Source organism: Sphaeramia orbicularis, chromosome 4 (assembly GCF_902148855.1).
Source record: "Sphaeramia orbicularis chromosome 4, fSphaOr1.1, whole genome shotgun sequence".
NCBI classification, from domain to species: domain Eukaryota; kingdom Metazoa; phylum Chordata; class Actinopteri; order Kurtiformes; family Apogonidae; genus Sphaeramia; species Sphaeramia orbicularis.
The window spans coordinates 35,572,880-35,600,743 of NC_043960.1; the positions used below are offsets into that span (position 1 = coordinate 35,572,880).

The 27,864-nt window shown below is 40.2% G+C and overlaps 1 protein-coding gene across 4 annotated transcripts in view; it reads right to left on the reverse strand.

Annotated features, from left to right (window-relative positions):
• palld (palladin, cytoskeletal associated protein) overlaps positions 1-27,864 on the reverse strand; it is a 67,721-nt gene that overhangs the window by 12,294 nt on the left and 27,563 nt on the right. For 3 of the 4 annotated variants that reach the window (XM_030131502.1, XM_030131504.1, XM_030131505.1), the window contains 9 exons: positions 24,774-24,949; positions 24,555-24,621; positions 23,794-23,911; positions 23,601-23,663; positions 21,635-21,776; positions 19,886-19,909; positions 19,200-19,319; positions 17,900-18,386; positions 968-1,660 (listed from right to left, as the gene is read on the reverse strand). In XM_030131502.1, the coding sequence (XP_029987362.1) occupies positions 968-1,660; positions 17,900-18,386; positions 19,200-19,319; positions 19,886-19,909; positions 21,635-21,776; positions 23,601-23,663; positions 23,794-23,911; positions 24,555-24,621; positions 24,774-24,949 (1,890 nt within the window). The remainder of the gene's footprint in view (positions 1-967; positions 1,661-17,899; positions 18,387-19,199; positions 19,320-19,885; positions 19,910-21,634; positions 21,777-23,600; positions 23,664-23,793; positions 23,912-24,554; positions 24,622-24,773; positions 24,950-27,864) is intronic. The other variant, XM_030131503.1, reaches the window with a different exon arrangement.

A 27,864-nucleotide genomic window follows, 5' to 3' on the forward strand; every position in this document is an offset into this window, starting at 1 on the left:
AAATCTAAAACAGATTTGTGTATTGGAACTGTGTTTTTTCTTCCTTCCTTTCCCATTAATTATCTAGTGTCCATGTAATTAAAACTGGATGTAAAGTTTTTTTCAGATTAACTTCAACAGTAACAAGCTGCGACAACTCTAATGCTTCACTAATGGAAATCTAATGGTGTTGTGTACAATAATATATCACTCATAGGAACCAAATAAATAGCTGTTCTTCAATTTGGTCTCATGTAAGAAGGATTAGCACTCTGCTGTTTTGGCACTTTAACTTAAGAAAAGAACCTCAGTACTTCTTCCACTGCTGATTTTTATCGGCAGGTTAACATGGAACTGGAGTCCAACTGCACTTTTGGAAACACAACTCTAAATCTGAAAGAGTCTGTCAGGGAAAACACCCAACAGCTTCATACTGATACTGAAATCTGATTTGATTATAACACATTTTTCTCTTTGAGGTCCATGCGAATATTTTCTTGCAGTATGTGAGTTGAGGCTCATGCACCTTGACAGGACTTTTGTGTCTGTGTGTGTGTGTGTGTATGTTTTAGAAGGCCCTTTACTTAGCGATTTCCTGTAAACATGCAATATGAAAATGTAAACATGTCATCTCTACTTGCCTGAGACGTGCTGTTCTGGCTTGGAGTTGTGTATAAAAAACTTTACATAACCTGACAGACTCTGTAACCAAAGTTCTGGAGCAATGATCATCAACTGGCGGCCCGTGCACCACATCTGGGCCGCAAATAGGAATCTTCCATTTCATAACTTGTACAGCAAAAAGTATTGTAGTGTAGTCATTTTTGGAAGAAATGTTTGTACAAAAATGTCATTTTTATTTCAAAACCAGCCCCATGTAATGTTTGCATAAAAAAATTCTGGCCCCTGGATACATTTTGCTTAGATCTGGATCAAGTTCACACTTTGGATCCCTGCTTTGGGGTGTATTTGTGGGAGGGGTACTTACACAGTCCCGTTGCCTTTAGGAAGACCCAGGGCGTTGACTATAGGACTGCTGGGTGTGGAAGGCGTGGAGGGTGTGGAGGGCAACACCGAAGACAAGAAGCTGGAAGCCGGAGACGGGGGAACAGAGGAGAATGGCGAGGACATATCTGAATGGGCTGGAGACATGGAGACAGGTGGAGGCGGAGGAGGTGGAGGAGGAGGGAAGTCCTGGGCGGGGCCTGATGGAGAGGACAGGTTACTGGAGCTGAGGAATGGCGGAGGTGGAGGAGGAAAAGAAGGAGAACTGGGGGACTCCAAGCTGCTGGCCTTGGTGAAAGGAGGCATGGTGACCCTGCTGAAGGGCTTGTGTGAAGTGGGAGGAGACAAGGGTGAAGACAGACTGGACCCTGAAGATCCAGAATTCTGGGTAATGAAGCCCGCCCCCCCTGGGCTCTGAGCAGCGATAAACTGCTTGGGCCGGGCGTAGTTGAAGGTGCTGGCCTGCATGGCTGTACTGCTCTCCAGCTCCTGGAAGGAGGGAGGAGGGGGGAGAGGTGGGGATGGAGGAGCAGGTGGAGGAACTTCTTGAGGAGGTTGCTGTGGTGGAGGCGGGACTTCCTGGCTTTGCTCCTCCTGCTGCTGTTGGTGCCAGTTGGCTGCTTCCTGCTGCTCTAGAAGAACCTGGTCGTGCAGCTGCTTCAGCTGGGAGGCGTTCCTGCAGAGACGAGAGGAGGGGTAGTCATCAGTCACAGTCATCAGAAACTAAAGTCATCTTATGTTTTGATAAAGAATGTTTTTATTCTTTAGGGGGTCTGCAGTAAAGTAACAGATTTGTAAAACTGTTACAAAATCCTGCAGCTGTTTTCACTTTGTGCGTGACTCCATAGCCTGGTCTCTATTCAACTGTAGTCAGAACAGAACTGGCAGAAATGTTGGATGCCAGATGTTAGCATAATCGATGGAGAGTTTAAATGTCAATCAAAGAGCTAGAAGGAAGCAGTCAGTGAGCTCCGATGGAATGGAATTGAGTACTTTTACTCAATTACTCAACTTAACAGCATATTTCAGGTACTTGTACTTCTGAGTGTTTCCGTTTTATGCTGCTTTCTAGTTCCACTTCACTACATCTCAGAAGCAGATACTGTACTTTTTGCTCCACTCCATTTGTCTGACAACTTCAGTTAGTTTTCAGATTTTTCACCCTGTTCGTGTCCAGTGTTTAACTGCGTCTCCTCAAAATGTGGTGATTTTGAATGTTTGGAGTAAACTTTGTGGGCTTGTTTTTCTAAACTCAGGAAAAGTGACTCTTTAGTCACATACATATCTGTCTGGACAGCAAAGCTACAAATGTGATGATCTTTTGGAATATGATACAGTGCCGTAGATCAAACCACCCAACAACATTCAAAATAGGTTCATCTACAATAGAAGTAGCAGTAATATGAATCCCAAACTACTCTGACTATTTTCGCAGTGTAAGTTCAGTGGATTTGAACACTTCTTCCACCACTGTCCAGCAGAAACCACTGGTCTAAAAACTGATTTTTACAACATAAGCGTTTTAAGGATGACATCAGCACATGACCTTCAGTACGAGTGTGAATGGAAGTGGACTGTTTTTCCTCTGCTCTGTAGGTGACATAGCTTCAGGCTTAGCAGCAGTGGTATGCACACAATTTGTGTGTGTGATAGTATTTTTTCTGGGAAGGAAATCCCTGTACCAGCAGCGCGGACTGATAGGTTATCAGCCTCTAGCCGTTAACAAAGACTTGTTAAAAAGCCAGCCTGTTGACAATCCATCAGACATGGTAAAGGATTCAGGAGATAAGTGTAACAGTGGTATTAGAGTTCCTGTTGCGCCACAGTTTACCCTGACGGACTTTGAACTAGTCTGGTGCTGAAATGGGCTCAGATATTTTTGTGTCTGTGTTCCTGCCGTGTCAAAGGCATTGTGATGAAAGAAAAACACTAATGTGATGTTGCCATGCACGGGTCGTGATGATGTTTTTTCCCAGAGGTGTGGCCACCCAATTGCTCCCCCAGCTCGGTTGATTCACTGAGCTGCAACGTCATTGTGGGACAGAGGGAGGCTAGAAATGTTGTAATGTCATCAGTTTGAAACCCAGAGTTACTCTTTTCTCACTGAACTTTACATTCATCAGGAGGGCTTTAAAGTGGACTAACTCTGAAAACCACAAGACAGAAGTGAACTCTAAGAAGTTGTCCTCGAAGACCGACAGTGGGACATGGGTCTTTGGGAAAAGGTTAAAGTTATAACCCTTCAGAGTGCACTGTTATGTGTGTGTGTGAGTTCTTCATAGGACGCCTGTTCTGAATATACTGTACATCCCAGCGGTGCACGTTGTCAGGAGTCCACCAGGACCCAGTTCACATGTCCAAATCTTTTCCAGATGTCGAATAATCAGTGGAGCATTTGGACTATTTTTCATCTGTAAGAATGCAGAGGAAAAAAACCCCTCCCTGCAGCCTTGCCCCCCATACACATCGCAAACAACACCGCTGAATAATTGGCAAACCTGACAGTTGTAGCATAGTGTAACAAATCCATGACACCAGCCAACAGCAACATGACAGATTAGTCTGTCCTAAGCAGTTATTTGGGCTGTATTCTCACTCAAGAGGAGACATGCCCAAATAAATGTAATATACAAGTCCATTGCAATCATTCTTCCTTGTCAGTCTGGTGCTCTTCTTACACAATTCACTAAACTGCAGTCCACTCAGTGTGTTCTCCTCTTTGTGTACATTTTTCTTTACATTCCCTGAACGTCTCCTGGTCAGGCCTCTACCAAAAGAGTGCTTTTACAGGAATAGTTTGGCAGCTCCTGAGGCTCGCCGAGCTCTGCAGCCCGTTTGATTCCTTTTTTGGCTGTGTTCTTAGAGCGGCAGGCAGAAGCACCCTGCCCGTCTGCTCCAGCAGAGAGGAAACACACTTAATTTCCTCACAGCCTCATCCCTCCTCCGTTTGACACGCCGCTTTACTGCCTCAGCACGGAAGACCTCGAAGACCCTGACAACATTTTCCTATGTTTAACACCCACTTATGTAGCGCATTGTATTTTAGGAGTTGGTTGTATTATTCAAAGAGATTAGTTTTTTCTGCTTTTAATCTCAGGATGGATGTTGTCCAGTTGTGACTGACATCACTGTTTGCCTTAAAAGGTGCTTTTTGCTTTCTATAGACGGTAACTACAGCTTAAACCAGAGCATTTATGTGCAGATGATGGAGAATTTTTTGTTTCTTGTGACATGTACCAGAATCCTGTACTGTGTTCACTTTAAAACACAGTGGCACGACATTTACCAACCTGAACACCACTAGACTTAATAGTATCATAACTTTGTCAGATTGGATGGGACTATTTAGTGGTGCTTTATAATTGCTAGTGTAAAGGCCATTTTATCTCAGTTGCAGCATGAATAGCTTTATTGTCCACTTAGGGATTTATATCAAGCAGAGGACAAGGATCAGACCACAGTGTGTACACCAAGGCCACTGTTCACACAGTTCATCCTGCTTTTAACTCTAAGCTGTCTACTTTTTTACCTACACTTTACTCTAAAACAGCACGACGCCTCTTAAAATGTGACCTGTGTGTTGTTTCTTCTGTTGGGTACACTGTATGCATGATCATGGAGTTCTGAGAGGCTCCATCACTCTCTCTTTCTTTGTCTCTGTGGCGGAGTTAGAAAAGGGAAGTGTTCCTCTGTCGCCATGCCAACAGCTCTGTGTTTTGCTGTTCTGGTCTGGGCCAACTGGCTCACAAAGCACTGCGCTTCGGTGAGAGAAAATGCTCCAGCTCCTCTGTCTGTCATTCCAACTGTAACACAGCATTACTCTTACAGCGCCCTCTCTTTCATTACCTCTTTTTTTGGGGGGAGTATAAATAGCCAAAGTAGTTAAGTGTTTTGTCTTTCCATTTTCATCCTCAAAAATACTTTCCTTTTGTCTAGATCCTGTCTGTAAATTCTTTAGTGGAGTGAAAAAAAAGAAATAAGGTCAGAAATGGCAAAGTGAATCAAGTCTGGAGTCTCTTAAATGCAAAAGCTCAATAAACCCAGGAACAGCTTGACAGTAACTTTACAGAAAGTGTGTTTTATTGCCACATGATGTATCTGAACACAGGGACATGCCAGACTTAGAGGGTATTTAACAGCAGCATCTTGTTCTAATCAATGAAGACGTCAACATGTTAAATGGCGATGTTTACTCGGTGCCACTTGTTTGTGCTTCCTGATCAATAACAGCTGGGTGTGTGAGAATGTCATCCACTCTCCTACTGCAGGTTTATCCAACGCTCATCTCAGTAGCTTTGCAGCTGGTTGAAAAGTACGCAGCCGCGTTATTAGACTCGGGCCTGCTGATGACAGGAAGCGTGCGAGGGAGAGAACAGGAAGTTGTTGAGTGTACAACAGCGGTAATGAGGGGTTTCCTTCTGTAAACAACAACATGATGGGGAATAGGCCGTTGCTTGTTCTCTTTAAAAGGTGTTTAGACGCAAAAAAAGGTGAAGGCAGCCGAGGCTCTGGCTACTTTCAGCCTACAGGCCCGTTGTGTGTTTACATTACACCTCACTGTATTTGTTTCAGAAAACACCTGTGGCTTAGTAACAGCACGACCTTCGCTTTTGTAAATCATTTACTGTGTATCCAAGTAAGTCAAACTGAAGTCCAGAATCACACCTATTCTACAAACACAACCTATAATAGAGACCACTATGCATCTGACACTAATGGAAGAAAAAATCGAGACAACACTGGTGCTACTACTTGGATTTACACACCTATTTCATCAAAATAATGAAGCAGATATTGTTTTGTTTTCTCTACACACCCCTGTTCACGTCTTCTTCACATGCATTCACCTAATAGCGTTGCATCATCACTACACTGCGTCAATCTGAACTTTGTCAGATGCCCTGGAGCAACGACACACCATGAATGTAACACAGTGAGTCGCGTAGCTCTCAGACTGACAGACTATGAGTAACACACGCTCTGTTGGAACAGATGGACGAGTTGCAGAAATTATGACCTGACAAATAGATTTTAACTGGAAATGTGTGACGGTGAATGATTGCGACAAGTGACAAAATTTCTCTATTTTTGTGTGTAAGATTTCAACATGTAATTACTGGGAATAAGTCTGGTCACACAAAATGATTCAGGATTTAATGTTTCACAGTGAAGTGATGACAAAATAGGGTTAAAAAGTATTTCAAAATCATTCAAATTAACACTGCAACATGAAATAAACTGAAAGCTGCAGCTAAAATCAACATATTGTACTAGAATTGAATGGTTTGATTAACTTTTTTTTCCTGCCTTTTCTAGTTTTTATAAGTGCTCCTACACTCATAAAACAAATTAAAACCAAACTGAAAGACTTCATGAAAGTAAATCTAATGCAACTTTCACACAACAGAGAGAAAATGAGCCATAGTAAAAGTAATTAGGATTTTAAAGTGTATTCATGTTGAGATGTCAAGTGTTTGGTCTCTGTCATTTACACACAACACTTTCCTGACTCCTTCCTCCTCCTCTTCATCTTCTCCCTCCCTCCACTTTCACCAGTGGGGAGCGAAGAAGCAGCTCCAAGTTTCCGATAACATTTCAATATAATCTCACAGTCTGTCTGAGCTGCTGCTGCTACACACACGACTTTTCCTCTCTCTTCTTTATTTCTTCCCTGACATGTTCACTCTCAGTCTTTGTCCTTAACATATTTTCAAACCCCTCTCCTCGCTCTGCACCCCCACTCCCCACCCCCCTCCATCCATCTCCCCCCTTCCTTTCCTTCTTCTCTTTGGCTCTAATTGCACACACACACACACACCACATAAAACAGAACCAGACTGTTTTCCTTTCCCCCCCTCTCTTTTAAGCACAGCACAGAGCGTTTTCCTTATTCAAGCCACACCAACAGTTCACGGCTGCTCCGATCACCCACTTTCTCCCTGCCCTGCTCCACTTTTTCTTTTTTTTTTTATACTCTTTCTTTTACTTTAACTCCCCTCTGGCTCTCTCTATACAAGCTCCTATTTCATATCCAAGTGTAGGTGAAGAGGGCTCTCCACAATCAGTGAGCCCCGCTTTTCTCTATATACCTCCATCCATCACTTCTCCCCACTCCTCCGCCTCTCTCGGTCTCTCTGTCCAGTGAGACAGGGAGGTTTTTTTTTCTCTTTCTCTAAAGCAGGAATGCTGAAGACATTCTTCTCTGGATTGGAGTGGGAAAGACATCGCCATCAAATGGGATTAGCAGCAGGAGAGGAGGGGAGGAAGAGCCAGAGAGGGGAAAGAGTGGCTCAGAAGGAATCGATGTTCAGACTTATAGCCTGAGCTTTCTCACCTAACAGACGCTATTGTGTCCACTAATCCATCTGACTCCACCGAGGAGCTCTGCAAACAAACAAGCCTCACCATATAAATACAGACGCTCCACATCACAGAGACAACACCAGAAGGAAAACTTTCTTTGTTTTTTTTTGTTTTGTTTTGTTTTGTTTTTTACATTGTCAGGGATGTTGCTTCGTCTCCAGCTTTTTCTTGAACTCACTACCTTACTAGAGCCTCCAGCAAATGAATGGGTGTCTCACAGAAAACCACACACCCACTATGAAAGCATATGATAAAATATTAACAAACCGAAATGGTAAACCAAGAAAAAAATCACCTTATCTTACTCTTGCACTGCCTTATATAATTTGACCAAATAACGTTGTGACAGTGTTTCCTAATAATACCTTGACTACAGAGCTTTTCTTTAGTTTTGTGTTTTATCCATTACTGTCATTCTCTCATAACTGCATACTTAAAGTGAAGTGCAACAAAGTAGTAAGTGTAAAGTTTTACCTTCAGTGCTGCGGTCTTGTTAGGTGGTTGTCCTGATATTTCCCTACAGGAGAGTGAACTACGTCTGCCAGGTGTGAGGAGCATATATAGAGCGCCGAGCAGCCAGACGGTGACAGACACAGTCGCTTATTGCTCTCTCTCTCTTTCTCTCTCTCTCTCTCTCTCTCTCTCAGTGTGAGTCAGTCTCAGTCTGTCTGGGAGCTCCTCCTCTTCACAATAAAAGCGCCCACTCTATGTTAGACTGTCTTTCTTTTTGTTGTTTTTTCTTTTCAGAATAAAAGCTCAGACGTGCACTGCGTCGTGGGCTGCTGCTGACCGAGGAACTTCCCTTTGGGAGTCAGGAGCCAAAAATAACAACAGCTTTAAGAGTCATAGAGAAGAAAAAGTCTATAAGAAAGACAGATTAGGAGAGACACCCATATCTATTTCCTCATCCTTTTCCTTTTTGCCCACATTTATATTATTTTTTAGATGGTTTCAGACTAGAGAGACAGGGTGATTGAGGAAACAGAATTGAACCCATATGCTGATGGAATATATAATCAATTTTCATATGGACATAAAGTGAAAACATGCATGCAGATATATGTACAAAAGATATAAAGCCTGTTATAAATGGAAACTGTTTCACAAATTGAGACATGCACAGTATATATATAAATATGGATGATGATACAAGTGGGGATTTCATATTTGTCTAAATTGAATTTGTTATTTGAATTTTATTATATATGTGTGTGTGTGTGTGTGTGTGTGTGTGTGTGTGTGTGTGTGTGTGCGTGTGTGTGTGTGTGTAAATCTAACTTATATGTCACTGGTCTAAATTTTTTGGTAAATATCTGCTTCTGCTGTGTGATATGATGAATTGGAAAACAAATGACCAAGTACTAGTTGTCTAATGTTTTCAGTATATATGATAAAGTGTTATTACGTATACACATATGTTTATGTACATTTATATAATAGACTGATAAATCTTCCACTGGAGGGGTTGTAAATAGTCAATGAATTCTAATGTACAGACAGTGTTTTAGCTCAGAGAAAAAGTTCCCTTTTGGGTAATACCCATTATTTGATTAAGTCATAAAACTACAGCCAACCTGCACTTTTTAACTGAATTTTTCCTTATTAGTGAGCTGGATTTAATAAAGTTTCACTACTTTTATTCTGAAAGCATCTAAGTCTTAGACCAGTGTATCATACAGACCATGAGTGTAAAGGCCTTAGTTTACGTATGAACTGCTTCTAAACTTAACGATGAATTGTTGTGGTTCTATCGTTTGTGTGTTTTGTTTTCATTCCTGTTGTGTGTCTGAAACAAGGTTTGGGTTGGATTAAAATTCAACTGGTGTGTGTGATAATAATATATTTCACTATAGAGTTGTAACATATATGCTAATGTCATTCTTGATTCATCACCATGTGTGCTGTATATTATATTTTTGTCTGGGAAGACAGATTTAAGAAATGAATCATCTGGATAATCTGCTGAGTGTCAGATGACGCAAACACAATTTGTCCGTTCTAATGTGGAGTTTGAAACAACAGCTTGTGTGGAAATAAAATCCACATTCAGTGTCCTCTTCACACAGAAACTCTATCTGCCATTCACACACTCACTATTATTTACAGGCCAAACATGGAGCAGAGAATAATAGATGGATGTAATATGTACAGTCTTGGAGGTTTGGAAAAATGTGATTAATGGACACAAAGTTCTAGCGCCTGGTGTGTGAGTGTACAGACAACTCCAACACACAGATCTGGTTTCCTTAAGTGAAATAGATTCAAAAATATTCAGTTTCTCAATCTTTTTCCATTTTGTGGGATGAAATCAAATCTTTAGAGGATTATTCAGTTCTATTTTTGGGAGGAATGCTTCTATTTGTGGAGCACCAGATGAGTCAAGTGGGTTGATGGAAGGTGGGAGTCTAGGGGGATGTTGTGGGTATTTATTAGAATCGTGTGTGTAATTGTGTCTGAATATTGAGGGCAGGTCAAAGTGTCATCAGGAGTGGGTTTTCCTCCGTCTAGAAGTATGAGTCATTCTCTACGTGGTGACTCACCGATAAGCGAGTCAGAGTGAATCTCCTCTGAGCTCACAGTCACTTTTTGGTGACACTCTCATGAGATTAGAGTGTACATACATTAAGTTGTTTTAACACCCTGTAATTAGCGTCTACAAGTGGAAACTGCATGTGGGGAGCATGTCTAAACGGAGATCCTGTCTGTACCACACGTGCAGCCACACACACCGCTTGTTTCACCACAACCAGGGTCAGGATCTAATCAGAGGTTGATTGACCTCATCCGGAAACAATGTGATTGTGAGTATGTGTATTTATCTGTGTGTTTCTCTGTGTTTAACATACCAGGGTGTTCTTTCCTGGGAAACACAGTGTGCTTTCTACATGCGGATCACTGAGGCCTGTTAGTTTCCATGCTGTCAACCCCTGGGCCTGGGTGTCTCGCTCCCCTCATCCCTGTGTGTGTCTTTTCATCCCTCTGCTCACCCCACTCTCTCTTTCTCTTCCAACCCCCTTTTCTGTGTTATGAAGGTCAGCTCTGACAACTCTCTTCCTTATTTGGAAAGTTTCTCCATTCCACGCAGGTCATTATAGTTTGACCGACCAATCCAGTGCTTTGTTGGTCTGGAGTCTCAGCCAATCCTGTGACTCCCATGTCCTTTTAAGGACTGCCCATCTCTGACTAGGGAGGTTGATGTGAAATTATCTACTTTCCTGCTCTCTTGTGGATCTGGTGACTTCATTTTGCCTTTTAACTCAACCTTTTCTCCTTTTCTCTTAATTTGTCTCTGCAGCATTCAGTGAAACACTCCTTATGGGACTGATCCACGGTCAATTGGACTTTTGAGGATGACGAACCACAACCAAAGGCCTGAGTGTGCAGCCAGGGCCATATGTGGTTCTTTAACATGCATGTTTCCTCCTTTCCATAAAACCACAAGCAACACCTCGACAAGAAAGTGATTGTTAATACTTCATTAGAGAGTTCATGACTTGCACCTCGTAAACACAAACAAACTGCTGAGAGGAAGCTCTGAGTCACAGCGCAGATATGCGACAAATCCTGGCAGCCAGAGCTCCTTGCTCAGCAATGCAACACAATGATAAACATAGACACTGCTTTGAATGAACACAACAAGCCTTGAGAAATCCTACTAAGAATGTGATATATATGACAAAAAATACACAAGGACAGACACACAGAATCAATCACCTGCTGCGGCTCCATTTGTACAATACGTTCTGTGTGTGTGACATTGGGAGAATGATGAGGACTGTTGGCAAGGAGCAGTTTGTTGCCTTCAGTTTGTGTGCCGTCCCCCTGACAACAACCTCAGTGGGGTTAAAGAGGTTTGGAGCTACTGCAAAAATCATTTAATCTCGCTGGTATGGCAATTATGTCAGTGGATAGGGATTGAAATGTATAAGGTCAAGCTGCATGCAATACAGGCCACATTAAAGTGGATTAGGCCATTCCTCATCTTTATCACTGTGGTATGTAAGTATGCTGTGGACTGAAACAAAACTTTTAAAGTGTGTAAATGTCACACATGGTGTGACTTACACACTGTTGGCATGTTGTTCTAAGCTCCTGCATGTAGAGGATCATAGACTGTGTGTCTCTGTCTGTTAGCACTCTGTAATAATTCACAAAATAACTGGATTTTCGTCTGTTTTATATTGTATTGAAATGACATAATCGTATTGGTCAAAATGAATGATGACAAGCAAAATATCCTTAAATACTAAAATATTTAGCACCAGTGTAAAATATTAATATTGGAAGTATGTTACTGCCAGTATTATAATTAAATGCATGTGTGGACGTCATAATTTTTTTTCATGTGACAGCTTTGCTTTTAGAACACTGCTCAATGCTGCACTTGAGGACAAATTAAGACACTTGCATTTTACTTAAGTATTTGAATTTCATCCACATGTTTACTTACTCCATTACATCTCAGAGGCACATACTGTACCTCTTACGCCACCACATTTGTCTGATAACTTTCCTATTTTTCACACAACACATTACAGTTTTCATCCCTTTACCTTCCATTAAAATTCATGCATCAATAAATGTGTTCAATATTTGTGAAAACCTAAAGAATTAATGGTTCTGTCATGGGCTGAGAAAAAAAAACAACCTCTTTCTTAATCTAAATAAACTCATAAAACTCTTGAATTAGTTGCAGAATGCATCGTAATGCAGCAGTGACGTGAACCCAAAAACATTATATATAATCGTAAAACACTGACAGGGACCATATTACTGCACAATGACTTCTTTTACATTATTATATTTCAAGCATAAAGATATTATCTGATCTATAGTGTTGGGGAGACTTAAACTACATGTAGTTGAACTATGTAGTTAAACTACATTTTGCTGTAACTTGCTGGTAGTTAAACTACATTCATATTTTGTGCTGCGTCAAGTAGTTCAAGTACTTTTTGGGGAATTTTTTGTAGTTTAACTACTCAATTTGCAAACTACAATTTTAGGCAACATAAAATTAAGGTGTCTTTTTTTAGATTTATTTTTTGTAATATAAATTGTATTTCACCATTGGACGCAACACAGTCCCTTTTTCTTTCATCCTGAATTGCTTTGAAGACATGATCATGTCATGACTTGACAGCTAACGCTGCCTCTGATTGGCTCACCCTGGCAGGACTCGAATGCTTCGTAGATGTCTTATCATTACTAACGTCAAGTGGTTGTCACCACCATGGACAACCCTCCTGCCAGCACCACCCGATAGCGACGTCCTACCCCAGCCGTGCCCATATTTTGTTTCATATACACCACATGTACATTCTCAAATTAACGCTGAAAATAAAAAGTAGTTGCTAAAACTACTTCTTCTAACCGTAGTTTTACAAACTACCTTTTTCCAGGGGTAGAAATGTAGTTTGTTTGAACAACTGCCATGATGAACTACTGATGAGCTACATTTGCAAAGTAGCTTCCCCAACACTGCTGATCTAAATTCTAATTTGACCACTGGGCTGAGATGTGAATGCATGATCTCTGATTTTGTTAGTCAGACTCCTGCACCTCAGATATGTCACTTTAAAATGCTCTATTACTAATGGAGCCACTGCTTATTCATTATACAACAGGTCCTTGGTTTGTTTAAAGCCACTCAACCACCAACCCTCAACCCCTTATTCAATCATAGTGACTGCCCTGACACAAATCCTCAGTAAAAACAATGTAACCTGAATCAATCTAGCTTTAGTTTTAATTCCAAAAACATAAAAGTCACAGAAAAAGCTAAATGAGGTTCCTGTAAGGTGCTAGTGTGTGTCTGTTTTTCATCACTGCTAATCTTACCATACGGGGTAAAAATGAACATTTTTCTAGTGAGAGTTCTGTTCTCACATAAAAAGCACTTTGTGGAGCGCCATCCGTGCAAGAGAACAATTTCAACTGTCAAAGTTGATTCCTGGTCTTATGAAAGAGAGATTAGGCTGTGGAATGGTTTAAGGGATAATTGTTGCCTCTGCTTCATTGCCTGACGTATGACACTCATCCAGACATTATCCCAGCCTATAATAGAATGCGTTCCCCTGTTATCACAGTCAGTATCATGGTGGTCACACCTTGATGTGTGGTCACTTCTGAATGTCTTGTCCTTTGGTTGGTATTCCTGTCTCACATTCTCAGGCACACAGAGGCAATTTGTCAACATGACGATACGAAAAACATTATTTACAAGCACGGCTTTCATAAAACATGTGAAAACTATGTCATAATACATTCTTGTGAAAACATTCTTGTGAAAAGTCACACCAAATAAATATGAACCGTTATCAGTACAGGAAACTGCAGACACTGAAAACCATCGGCACCAACACCTCATCCATCAAAACCATCTACACATGTGAACATGGAAGAACACACCATACTCCAGGTGTTATCAGTGTGTTATGATATGACTTTATCGATGGCCACATGTGAACATTTACACCCAGCCGTGCTCCTTTAGTCGTACAAAGGTTGAGTTGTGTTGGTGAATCAAAAGGCACTTTAACTTGGTCCAACATGGTGATGACTGTGTTGAGAGCAAAGTCTGACTTATGTCTCGTCTCATAATATTATCTCTTATTTATACAGGATTTATAAACCTGTACAGGTCTTTATCAAAGTCTTGTAGACAAGTTAAGTCGCATTACACATCTGCTCAGAGAAATACATCACTTTAGCTGAACCTTTTTCTTTTAGGTTATGTGCCTTATAAATGGTTCATAAGAATTCAGCATTTGGCGTTTAATCATCGGCATATGTTTACACTCATTCCATTTGGCATATCTGATTACATCATATCAACGTAGCAGATTTATATACTAAGGATTTGCCAATGTCTTAGTGATGATATAACATATGGCATAGGTTTCACTGCTTAATGGATAATGGAATTATTGAAAAATAAACCCAGACAGCATCCTGATCATCATGGAGGGCTTTATCTTGCAATAACAATGGCTCATTGTACATTATCCCACTTCTTACATGAATATTTTGCTTCTGCGGAATAAAACAGACAATTATACTCTATACATGGAGCTGATTCTCTTATACAGAAATAACAGACCATTGAGCGCTGCCATGAACTGATCATCAAATACTCAACAAAACCATATAATAAAATGGTATAACTTTATATATAGTGATGTTTCATGTTGGCTGGTGTCTTAGTAGTATTAATGATGATGTGCTGCAAATTTTAAAGTGAAGCTTCCTCTGCTGGGTTATGAATAGTAGTAGTTTATTAGTACATGATCTAATTCAATGACTAGAGTAAGAAATGCAAATAGAAGATCTGAGATTTAACAGGAGACATCGATGAAAAAAATGAAGGAGTAACTTGATTTAGTCTGGAGCAATGTATGAACTGTTTATTAATGACTTGCATCTATGTAGCCTTACTTTACAATCTAAAAAAGAATCTGCCTCTATTTTCTACCATGTGATTAAAAGAATCTGCTTGCTCTCTAAACCTGGGGACTGGTCCACATCTAACTTTCCAAACTCTGCCTCTCCCCTGAGAATTTCCTTTGATTCTTATCCTGACGTCTGGCATCAGCACTGGGCATCAAACCCAAATAACTACCAACCCTGCTCCCTCTTCCTTCAGCACAGAAAAACAGCAGGACTGTTTTCACAGTTCAGGTCTCCTGTAGTCTCTCCTGCCTGCCAAGTCACACAGCTACTTCCTTCATCTCAGCTCACTGTTATTGAAACAGAAATCATCCCTCACATGGGCTTCTAGTGTATTATTCCTATGACTTAGGTTAATTTATTCTAGATTTGCGAACATGAACTCATCTAGTTTATGGCTATAAACACTAGTGTTAACATGTGATATCACATATATATCGTAACGGATGCTATGAAAACTCAAAGTGATTTTAAGGATATCAGCATGACCAGCATTTACCTGGGTGTAAAAACTGAAAACTTCAGGAATAATTCCCATTGAGGGTTACTCTCATGTCTAGGCACTTTTGCCTCTAGCTACCTGAACTGCACAATAAACCACTTAAACTTCATCCAGTGATAGTGCCTTTATGGAAATGTAGTTAAAAGGTCACAGTTTCCACTCTGTTTATTGAAGGTAAAGCAATTCAACAAAGTGGTTAATTAAAAACTCTTGGTACTTATTACAAAGAACTGTAAAATGTGCAGGTTTCGCTAATGCCCCACAACAGCGTGTGACTCAGGGAAGAAATATTAAAAGTCTAAAGCCATTGACAGGCTTTATTATAAGCCTCAGTGGGCAGCATCTGTCCCTACACATAACCTGAGGAAACAGAGCACAGTCTGGCACAAACATGACCTGTGGTTAATGACAAGGCTGCTGTGTTTTTACTATGTAATTACAGAATTTAAGGGGGAGGGGGCAGGAGAGGGACAGTTTAGGCTTCCTAATTGCTTCACAGTTTGGAGCTGATTGTTTTTAGCAGTGTTTTCATGTTGTTATTGTGGAAAACTCCAGGAGAAGCAGCTTTACTGTTATCTATTTTGAGAAACAAAAACTGGACCTAGAAATGGAAACCAAGGTCTGGAGACAAAGGTAAATATTTAGAATGTCCACATTTGTCACAGCTGAAAGATTTGGGGCTATGGTTTATACATAATCTTGTTGTCTGTGAGGTATTTTTCACATTTTGGTGTCATGTGATCCATTTATTCAGATTTGACATTTCCCTTCACACCATTTACATAGTCTATTCTCTCATGATGATGACTAATTTGATCCGGACCATCACCCTCACACTTGAATATTTACCTGTTATTTTCTGTCTCCTCCTCTACATTCTCAGCTCTGGAAGCACAGAATTAAAATGTCATAACATTTATATTGACAAAGATACAGCAGCACCCATCAGCAGGACCATTTCCAGCACACATGCTATGGAATTGGACTGTGCAAGGCAACAACGAGGCTTTACTAAACTGTCACAACCTCTGGCCTACATGCAGCAGGTCACATAGAGAAACAGTAAACCCTCAGCTTATACCCTTGGTAAATCTACATATCTAGGTCATTTTTGTGAAGCAAAAAAAAAATGCAGAAATGCCACGCAAGACCAGACAGATGAGGAAGACAGATTACTTTAGTAAAGCACTGGCACTACTGTGAAAATATCTTCGGTATTAAAAGCTTGGTTTATCAATACTTATTGATACAATATTAACTTAATGAAAATTACAAATCATTTAGCTCTTCGGCTGGTTTAAGTGAAGTCATCTGTTTCTGCACTTCGGCATTTTACAACAGACAAAATAAGCCTCTTTGCTACAACTAGGCGTCACTTGCTATTGTATATTTAATAAAAATGTAGGCTATAATATACATGTGTGCTGTGTTGCACTGATGCTAATTAAGTTTACTTTAGTACATTTGGTATCAGATGTAAACATATTTTTGATATTCAATAGTATCAAAGCAATTGAATTAATGCCACAAAAGTATCACTTTCTGGTAACACAGTCCTATTTAATTTTGATTTTAGATCATAAACATATTAGTGATGCCTGGAGGCTCAAAATACTCAAGGATGTAAATACAGTTCAGGCCCATAAACAGAGAAAAGAGAACCAGTCCAGAACATGACTGATTACACTACATATGGAATTAACTTTAGAATTTCTTGACAACGCAAACTCATTTCATCATTATTTTTGATGTTTACGGGGTAGTCAGTGGCAATCAATATCAAAATAATATGCATATTTTACATAAAATATAAAAAGTCTCTTTTTCATCATGTGACAGGACAATGCAATGAGGTTGCTAGTTTAGGTGCAAAATCTATTTAAACTGAGCTCCATCTGCATGCCAAGTGAGCAGTAGCTCCCATGCACTATGTCCATCTTACCAGCCTTACACTACAAAAAATGCTCATCAATATTCAAAGTGTTCCAGAATGTATGATATTGAATAAAAGGACAAATTTCCAGAGAAATTTTATCAGCAATTTAGACAAAGCCCATGCACAAGAGGCTCGTTCACAGCAGGTATCCCAAAATACCAGGCCATTGAAAACAAAGCAATATGATGCCCAACTGTACTCTATTAACAGTGACATCCTACCTGATCCCTGCAGAGCTAGCAGAAAAGGTGCAAAGGAAAAAAATACAATAGCTGTTTCCTGGGCTGGGCATGCAGTCTGAGGTCAGACAGAATCAACTGGAGCCATCCAGAAAAAGCCACACAGATCTGTTTACAGCCACAGACAGAAAGACGGCAGCTGGCAGGCTTGGCCTGGCAAACACGATGCCACACTGACACCAGCATAAAGGCCGGGGGAATGCTTTTGTTCTAACAAGGCCTGGGATTCCCCCTTTAACCCTTTCACAAAGTGGAGACATAGAGTTGACCTCAGACAGGCCTCCTAGTCTGTCTAACCCCCCCCCCCCCCCCCCCCACCACCACCACCACCACCACCACCACACACACACACACACACACACACACACACACACACACAGGTGACTAGCCTTCCCTCGGGGCGCTTGGGACATCACAGGTACTCACAGCTTTGGTTTAGGCTTGATGGGCAGTGGAAGAGCGTCCCTCCCAGGGGATGGAGACAGCTTGCCTGGGGTCGGAGGTGAGTCTGGTGCCGCCTGGGCTGGACTCTGTGCTTTGACTGGGAAATCTGTAGCAGGCTCAGACAGTGGTAGAGGTGGAGGAGGAGGAGGAGGTGGTGGTGGGGGTGGCGTGGTCTCTTTAGGCATCATTGGAGGTGATGGTGGACTCAGAGGTTGACCGTTCTGGACAGATCCCTTCCCCTTGTCCTCCACCTCTGAGCCCTGAATCTGAACCGGAGGCAGGGCAGACACGCTGGGCCAGATCTCCAGCTCCTTGGTATGGACAGCATCAGCGCTGGGCTGAGGCAGCATCTTGGGTGGCAGCTCCAGGAGGCTGATCTCTGTGGGTGGGGGAGGAGGAGGGAAGGCTGCCGCATCCTCAAACCCTGAGCTATCACCAGACATGCCATTACTGGATGAATCTTCAGCTGCTAGGGCAAACAAACAAGAGGAAAGTGGAAAAAGTCAGACATTAATGTTTAGTTTTTCCTCTGTAAAGATTACACATACAAGTCTGTATCATCTGATCTAAAGTGGCAGCTGTGTCCAGTCAGGCTGAAGCCATTTCTGTTTATTCAGCCTTTCCTTAAACTGAGCAGTGAGTCCTGTACAGTAGAAACACAGTTAAGTCTGTGGGAATACACTGAAATATGTACGTCCTGCTGTACTCACACAGAGCTGCTCAGCATAAACAGGACAAAGGATCGACATCTTGATGCCGGAGATAACAAAACATCAATCTTTTATAAATGATCTCAAACCACAGGGGAGACACGGGGCTATGTGAGGTCAGAGAAATGATGAAGCCCTGATTCACTTGCAAGAATACACTCGCTTTGGGAAAAAAGTATTCAGATTTCATTCATTATTTTGTAACAAGAAATCCACCTTTTGAAAACAAGATAATCTCTTACATGAGGATTTAATAAGCATTTTATGCAATATCATAATCCTTCACATCTGAGGTACAGTATGAAGCTTGAGAGGAAAAAAAATTGGCAATGCAAGGCTTTAGTTTAAATGGATGTGAAGCAAAGGAAACTGTCAAATAAAGATTAACATATCCCCCCTCAAAAGCCTTGATATCCTCTGAATGTTTTCCAGATGTGTTATCCAGACCCCAACTTATTGTTATAAATGGCATTTTAAATCCAGACATAATTTGAGTGTTTTCAGGTGACGTCAGTGAATTTTTTTTTTTTTTTTTAACCCCAGATGCTGCCTTCGTGTCTGTGTTGACGCACCTGCAGTGACAGTGAGTTGGGCTGAACAGTTGACAGAGCCATAGGGATTAGACGCCGTGCAGGAGAACAGACCTCCATCCTCTGGAAAGGCCTCGGCTATCACTAGTGTGCAGATCTCCTCTGGAAAAAACAGGCAAATATCAGTACACCTCCAATGATCGGACTGTTATGACATTTGATTTATAGCCTGAGATAAGTCATAATGTTTGGGAGAAATAGATGGAGGATGAACTGAGTTACCCCCCCCGAATGTGGACAGTAGACTGACGTTAAAACAAATGAAGATGAATGTCATTCACTTTCAGACACGCAGAGATCAGGAGTGCAGATGTTCCTGAGTGACTCACAGCATGAAAATAACACAACAAATGACCCGATTCATACAGGTGGGAAGTATCTGACATCAATTAGTGTGTGTCATTGTTTATCTGTGGCGGTGAGTATGTGTTTGTGTGAGTTGAAGTTTGTTGGTATTGGGGTGTCACATACTTTCCCCAGTCTGACCACAGTAGGTGTGATCATTTGCTGGAGGCAGAATCAAGCGAAAGGTTACAGCTGATAATGAAACCACTGATTATTAACATCATCATCATCATCATTAGCAGCAGCAGCGTCATCTCCAGACACCACATGATAACCCATTAGTAATTTTAACCGCTGACTGTGAGTGGGAGGAGGTGACCTACCTGATTCAGCTGCAGATCGGGGTTCTGATGCACAGGATGTCGAAGGTAGGGATGAAGGGAGGAAAAAAGAGAGATATTTTGCTGATTCATATGTGGAGTATTGGTTGTTAAGTAAGTGCTGAAATACAGTGTTATAACAGTGATGAAGTGTACAAATTGCAGGTAGTCTACCTGTATTTACTATCACCTTACTACTTTCCTTTTCTTCTGTTGTACATTTCACCCTTAGATACTAACTTTATAGATTTTTTTCCACTTCCTGTCCTCTAAAACCTAAGTATATTCAAATGTGTTGAGTTTTGAATGATAAATTGAAGGATTAAGTGCTGAAAAACGGCTCTATCTTATCATGCTTTGATGAAACTGGGTTCATTTTGGAATCTGGCACTTTGCCAGCTTTTTAGACCCAATAATAAAAGACAAATTTAGACATATATCCCCCCAGGATTTACCTAATGATGACCTAATATAATTGCAAAAAAAAAAAAAAAAAATTATACTCTTGTTCTGAGCCATCCCAAAATTAATGAATTTTAATAAAATATTGAGGCCAAAAATAGGACCAAAATTGGGATAGGAAAAGCTACCTAGGTGTCAGTGCATTTGATTTGGAAAACATGGCTTGAAATGGTCTTATATAGCGCTATAAATAAAGACACTGTTAAATTTGAGGATCCTTGTGGTTTTTCTAATCCAGACATGGGTTTTGCATTCATCGGCTGTCTCATACCAGGTTTTGTGTGTAACCCATCGTGTCCACTTGCGTTACATACAGAACCTGCCCATTTAAACACAAATAAATCTTGAGTGATTTTGCAACAGCAGTCATTTTTGTGAAACACTCTGCCTTGCATAATTAGTTTGATTCCCAAAATGTATCTGTGAGAGAATAAAAGATATTCAAAAAAATAGTAGCACCTAATTTTCGTGTCCGTTTTACCGTCTTACATGCAGATTTTTGTATAAAACAATAATATTAAAAAAATATTAAAATGTGTTTTATCTGAAAAATAGTTTCTCTTTTATCTCAGTAAATATTTATTTTTAAAATAGACTCAAAGTGCTTCATAACATTAATCTACATCTAGTTTGAATTTTTAGCCCCATGTCCTGTTTTTAGGGACCACTCTCACAGAAGCACCCATATATAAGCACTCTTGGCTTAGCTGGAAATGTATTATCACAAAGCTGCAAACAAGCCTCCTTTTCTGAGACCACAAAAATGACAGTGATGCTACAAACATGTGCGGGAATTAACCTCCTTTACATTACATCCTCCTGAGAGCTAAGAAAGTACAAGTTTTGGCTTTTTTTACATTAAATAATTGCCTTAATTGGAAACAGCATGATGCAACTGATTGTTTTATGGAATGTCCTATGCAGTGGACAGCGACTCTTGTTCCCTACAGAGGAAAAAAATGCCAAAAATGCATTGATGGGTCTCAGGAGGATATAAAGATCTCAGACTTAAATATCTACCACAATAAAATGCAACATACACATTAATGCTGCAATAGTATGTGTCCAAAAACATCATATTTACTTGAACCATTTTACTGCACAATGACTGGTTTTACTTTTCATACTTTAAGAATAGTTTGCTGAGACTACTCTACAGCTTTTGCTACAGTGAAGTAAATATTACCTACATATTTTGAATACCTGACATTTTCTTGCACTCAAGTATATTCCCAGAGTGGTAATGATGTGTCGTTTACTACTGTGTTACATCATAGTAGAATGTCTCACTTTTTTGGAGAATACGAAAATCTGGGGAGTCGAGGATCTCCTCTCCCTGTCGGTACCATCGGACCTGCAGAGGGGGACTGCCACGGACCCTGCACTCCAGGACCACCACCTGGCCGTCCGATGCCAGAGCGTCCTGCAACATCTGCACAGAAGTAGGATAAATAAATCCAATTTCTGCAGAAACTGTGCACCACCAGTCAATATGATAATTGTTGCAGAGTGTAAAACTGGAGCATGTGTAGAGTGATGGAGAAGCTGTTGTTAACATGGTCAGGGCTGTAGACTAGAACATCCATCAACAAGAGGCTTTCAGTCCATATGAGTCTGAGCTTCTCTCTTTGTGTTTGGGACAACATGTGTGTGTGTGTTATATCGATGATGTCACGGCGTAGGCTTCACTTCAGGCGAACATCCTCTCATTGAGATGATTAAAGCCTGTGACAGTTTTTAAAGAAGGCGGGTGGGGGTGAAGAAAAACAAATGTCTTTCTGTAATGAGGTGGAAAATGATTTAGGAGCTGACTGGCTGGATGAGAGTGAAAAGAGACCTGACCCTTGTGGGTTTGGCAGGGCCGTTTGAAGCTCTGCCTCGGCCTGTTTCAGTCTCGCCATCACAAGGCCTGTAGCCTCGGGGAGAGGGAATGAGGGGCTGCCGGGGGAGTGTTGAAGAGTCTGAGCTGGAAAGGGGTGTTCTTGAGCAGGAGGAGGAGCTCTCATTGAAGTCTATGTTTTATCTGACCCCCACTGCTGAAAGCCACACTGCTGCATACTGTTATTATAAAAGGAGCCTGAGTGTGTGTGTGTGTGTGTGTGTGTGTGTGTCAGCGTGTGTGTGTTCGATCCTTATGATACAAAAAAATCTGCAAAAGTATGTGCAGACCCCTGACCACATAACTCTGCTCTGGTTTGTGGCTCAGCTCTAATTAAACTCACAGTATGAAATGTCTACCTGTAGGGGTCTCTCAATCAAAACAATAGTGGAAGACATTGTTTGGTGACATTATAAAGAAGTGTGGGATCATGGGAGTTGTTGTTTTAACAGTATTCTATTTGTAGTGACTCAGACAGAAATCATGGTTACAGACGATATTACATATTTAAATTTTATTTGCATCATATTTAGTGACAAATATTCACATTCTAATGAAATATTCATGTGTCTAACATATTGTAAAATTCAACATTAGGTCAACTTATCTAATGGGAAAGTAGTACTATTACTGACATTTTGTTACTGGACATATTAGCCTGGTGACAAACTGTTGGTCACTGCTACTGGTTGTAAATTGTAGTAAGGCAATAAATATTGAGAAACATCAATATAGTTGTTCTCTACTAGATTACCACTTTACAAATTGGCATGGAAATAACAAAAAAAATTATGCACTGTGGCCAAATGTGCAAAAAATACAACTGTATTGGTTTTAGAGTCCAGTTTTTAGCATTTATTCACATAAAGGGGATACACACTACTGACAAGTGATGAAATAAAATGATGTCCTTGTCTTAATATGACAGCAGTAAGTACATAAAATATTGTGTACAATAACATAGGTGTAGACCTTTGAAAATATATTATTGTGGAAATGTGACATTATACCTTCAAGGGAATCTTGGTAATATTTTAAGTAATAGTGTGCTTCCAACTACTGCATTTGGAAACAGTTTTGGGAAATCCCTTTCATGTTTCAACATGGCAATGTTCCTCTGCACGAAGTCATAAAGTACATAAAGAAAATGATTTTCCGGTTTGATGTGGGAGAAACTGAGCGGCCTCCTCAGAGCCTGACTATGCTGTGCACTACCATCTGCATGACAGCCCTCTTCCTCCAGTTCAGCATCAAAAACAAACTGAACAGGACTGAGTGCAGGCATTTTTGGACTGAAAACTGCAGCTACAATATACGTTAAATGTGTATTAGTAGTCTGTCTGCTCATGACCATGTAGTGTGTGTAGGTAGACATACCTTGGTGAACACAGGGGGACCTGACACATCAGCACCGTACAGTGATGACACAGGACTCTGCACCTGGAAGACAATGAGTTGACTTTATGATCAGATTGATTCCATTCAGAAATGTGTCTGTACATGTCAGTGAAAACCTTTTTCCATGTGTTTATGACTGTGGCTCCAGTGGATGCTACTGCAGGTGTCTTACCCGCTGTGGGGGCTGAGATAAAGACTGGACCAGAGTGGAACGATGAGGAAGGACCTCAGGGGTTTTGGGTGATGATGATCGTATTGTCAGGGACATTGATGTAGTCTTCTTCTGAACTCTAAAATACATAAAGCAAAACTTACATTTTTGTGAAGTGATACATTCCTAAACTCTTAATGGACTTGGTTATAATAGGATCCTTATATAAAAAAAATCGTCTCTACAGCAATTAAGATGATATCAGCCATCTTGGATTGTATGTGTAAACAGAAAGAGAACCAGGAAGTTTTTCTGATAACAATCAAAACATTTGGTCAACTAAAACATGCAAGTAGAGGACATAGTGGACACTACTGTGGTTTTTCCACAATCCTCAAAACAGTGATTGAAAAGGTCAAAATATGCATTTGTATACAGATTGGAATAACATATTGACAGACAATGGTCTACCAAGACTCTGTCTGGACCAAAATATTATGTGTATTCAGCAAAGGAGAAAAAACAGTGGAAAAGAAAGTGGAGAAAAAGTAAAATCTCACTGGAAATGAATGCATGAACGGTGATTTTTTTATTTTTTTTTTGCCACATTTACGCTGTGTGTGTCTCATTATATAGATTGTCATGCTGGGTCAGGGTTATGGCTCTTAAAGGCCCTTTTAAGGGTCTAGTTAAACATGAACAGGCGGTGGGCCCGCTGAGTTAATCTGTTCAGGAGTTCATTGGGTCAAAGGGTCACGGGGTCACAACAGAAACACACATACTGAGGCATGGCTCCTGATTTGGACTTTGACACTCCTCCTTCTCCGTCTGAATCTGATGATGAAGCTCCTGCAAGAATTAAGCCATAGATGGTTTGGTTTCACCACACATTACTTGAATAATAAAGTAGATTAACGCTAGTCTTCTCATTACTACTTTTTTTCTCTTTGGTTGTTTCTGAACTTGAACTGTCCTGATGAATGCTGCTTTTCATTTCTAACCTTCAATGTAAACCTCTGCAGATGTATTATCTGCTCCGAGGCTGTTGGAGGCCACGCAGGTGTAGCGGCCGGTGTCGTCCTCAAAGGCTTCAGCGATCACCAGAGTGTGCAGGTCACCATCCCTCCAGATCTGGATGTCAGGAGAACTGTGCAGCTCACGGCCTTCGCAGAACCACCTGAACGAGGAGGAAGAACATTTTAATTGTACCCCAGTACGCATCACTGAGAAGTGTGATCCATGCAAATGTAGCCAGTACTTGAGTGGAGTGTAGTATTATTAATGATTATGAGGGGTATCAAACTGACATAAAATCTACACTTGAACTTGTTTTCTTACATTTATTCTCTTCTACATGACTTTACATTCAGCACAACATTAAGCAGCTTTGACCATCGTGTTTGTATCCATCAACCACATTAACATGTAACTTTTAACAGAGCTAAAACAATAAGGCTAATCTGTTGACCCAGAAAACTAAAGCTTTTCAGACACAAGTCTTGAATATCACATATTATTTCACCATTGTCTTGTGGTTGAGTATTTTGGTAAGTTTTAGCCAAAAGAAATATATATTCCCGTAAAGAACGGAAACTTTAATCATAGACTGCAGGTAATACAGATCATTATTGAAATTTATGCCTCTTTTCAATAAAATTTTTCTTGACAAGCAAAGGCGATGACAAATAGTCCAACTTAAGTATACCTTTGGTGAATATGATGGAGGCCTGCCAGTGTAGCACACATCAATAAGTACTCATTCACATACTCACACAGCCCCTTGGGGCATATGTGAGTTTCCACGTCTGTCAGTCATCAACCACCCTGAGGTAGTGACGAGACGCAGTGTTACGGGAAGCAGGAACACCCTTCCCCTCCTTCCAATCAGAGTCCTGTGTGTCTGGACAGGCGCCTGGGCCTGGTACCACATCCCAGAGTCTGTAAAACACCAGCATTGTTCCCTGACCTGTGACCCAACCAGCAGTGGAATGTAATACATTTACATTTTTTTTATACCACTTAATATTTGTGCTACACTACTTATCCAAGGCTAATGTTAGTGTTTTTATTCCCCTTCATTTATCTCATGGCTTTTGAAAAATGTTAATGATTATTTTTACACAAAACATATAAACTGGTAGTCCAGACAAGTACGACTGAAACAATCAGTTGGATGAATGTTCATCTGAAAACATTAAAAATTAAATTAAATGAATCAACATTTTGCACATTTTATGGTTTCAGCCTCTCAAATATACCTTTCTTTTTTTTTATTATTATTATTTTGATGCATTAATAATTCCTGTTTGTCTTGGTTTGGTTGTCTAGCCCTCTGGATAATTGTGGCAGCATTTCTCACTATTATCTCATTATTTTATTAGATTTTTGTTGATCAAACAACCAATCAATTAAGAGTGAAAATAATCAGATGAATCCTTATGAAAATAATTATTATTTGCAGTTCTACACAAAAAAGGTCAGTTAAACCAACTCTAAAGGTGGCACTGGTCTACAGTTTTTTGGGAATTATCTACTTCAGAGACAAAATATGTCCAATCTTACATAGTTTGATAAGATGAATTGGGAAAAATGACATAAGTGCTGTTTGATTAATGTTCTCAAGATATAAGATAAAGTGTCATTACATACAGTATATAAATATGTTTATGTACATTTATAAAATAGATTAATAAATTTTACACTGGGAGGAATCTGAAAAGTGAATTAATTCCAGTGTTCAGACATTGAGATCCAATAGTTTATCTTAAACATAATTTGCTCGCACTTGAAAACCCTGAGCCTGACTTATGAAAGTCTTCAAAATATTGACTGTCACTGATGTTGATTTGCAATATGTAAAATGTTTGAGACTGTGAATTAATACTGACATTGGTTTGTGCAATAGATGTATAAAGATATGTATTTAAAACAGTACATACAGTAAAGAATTAATGTAAATGAACCTTAAATATATGAGAAATAAGTCTAAGAGAAATAAATATACAATGAGAAATAATTTAAATTGTTTAGATACTTAGCATGTTTAAGAGACCCTGTGAATTGGTGTCATGTCTTTTAATAGTGAATAAGAAATAAATGTGAATGACAGAATCCACAAAGTAGGACAAGTGTAATAAAGATTTGTCATATTGAGGCTTGATTATGATTTATTTAAGAGATCATATGTCAAGGAAGTGTAAAGGGTGCGTTTCAAGTTTATTATACAGATATTCTGATTTATCTATTTTTTTATTTTAATTTGTTTGTCTGTAATTTGGCGCCCCCTCCAGCAGATGTCGCCCTAATCAGCCGCCTGTGTCGCCTACACCCAGAGCCAGGCCGGAGTCTAACACTGCATTATTAACATTCGCGTTAACATTAGGGTCATTTTCACAGGCCTGAGCTAAATACTGGTGAAAGTTGTTGTTGTTTAGTTCCATTTCTCTCACCCATTCTCCACTGTCAAGCCACAGTGAAGCTGGACAGGAAGTGGAGACTCCAATGTTTGTTTTTCCAAATGATTCCAGATGATGGTTTACAGAAGCATTTTCACTCATCCTCCTTTTTCTCTTAACCATGCTGTGTACTTTACGGTCCGATTTGGGTCCACCTTGAGTACAGTACGAGTATGCGAAGATATCCATGGAGTGTATCCGGCTGACTCCGGCCAACTCTGTGGGGGTCTGCACCTAGTGGCCTGACCTATTAATGCATGGCAAAGTTTTTGGACAGATGGACGGACAGACGACCGATTGATGACAATACCCTACGGCCAGTGTGGCCAAGGGTAAAAACTACAGCCATCCTGTACTTTTGACTTATATTTTCCTTATTAGTGATTAAAATTTGGGTAAGTCTCACTACTTTTATTGTGGGAGAATTTTGCTTGTAGACCACGGTCAATAAGTAATTCTATTCTAAGCGATGTCTTATCTGTCTCGGTTGCCTACATTTGTGCAGCCTGTACTTTAATTGTGGAAAACTGGGATCACGTTTTGACAAAAATCCTTATGCTCATTCCTGAGTTCTTGACTGTATCTCTTGTACTGCCCTATATCTGCAGCAGTAACAACACAAGCTACTTAGAAACAG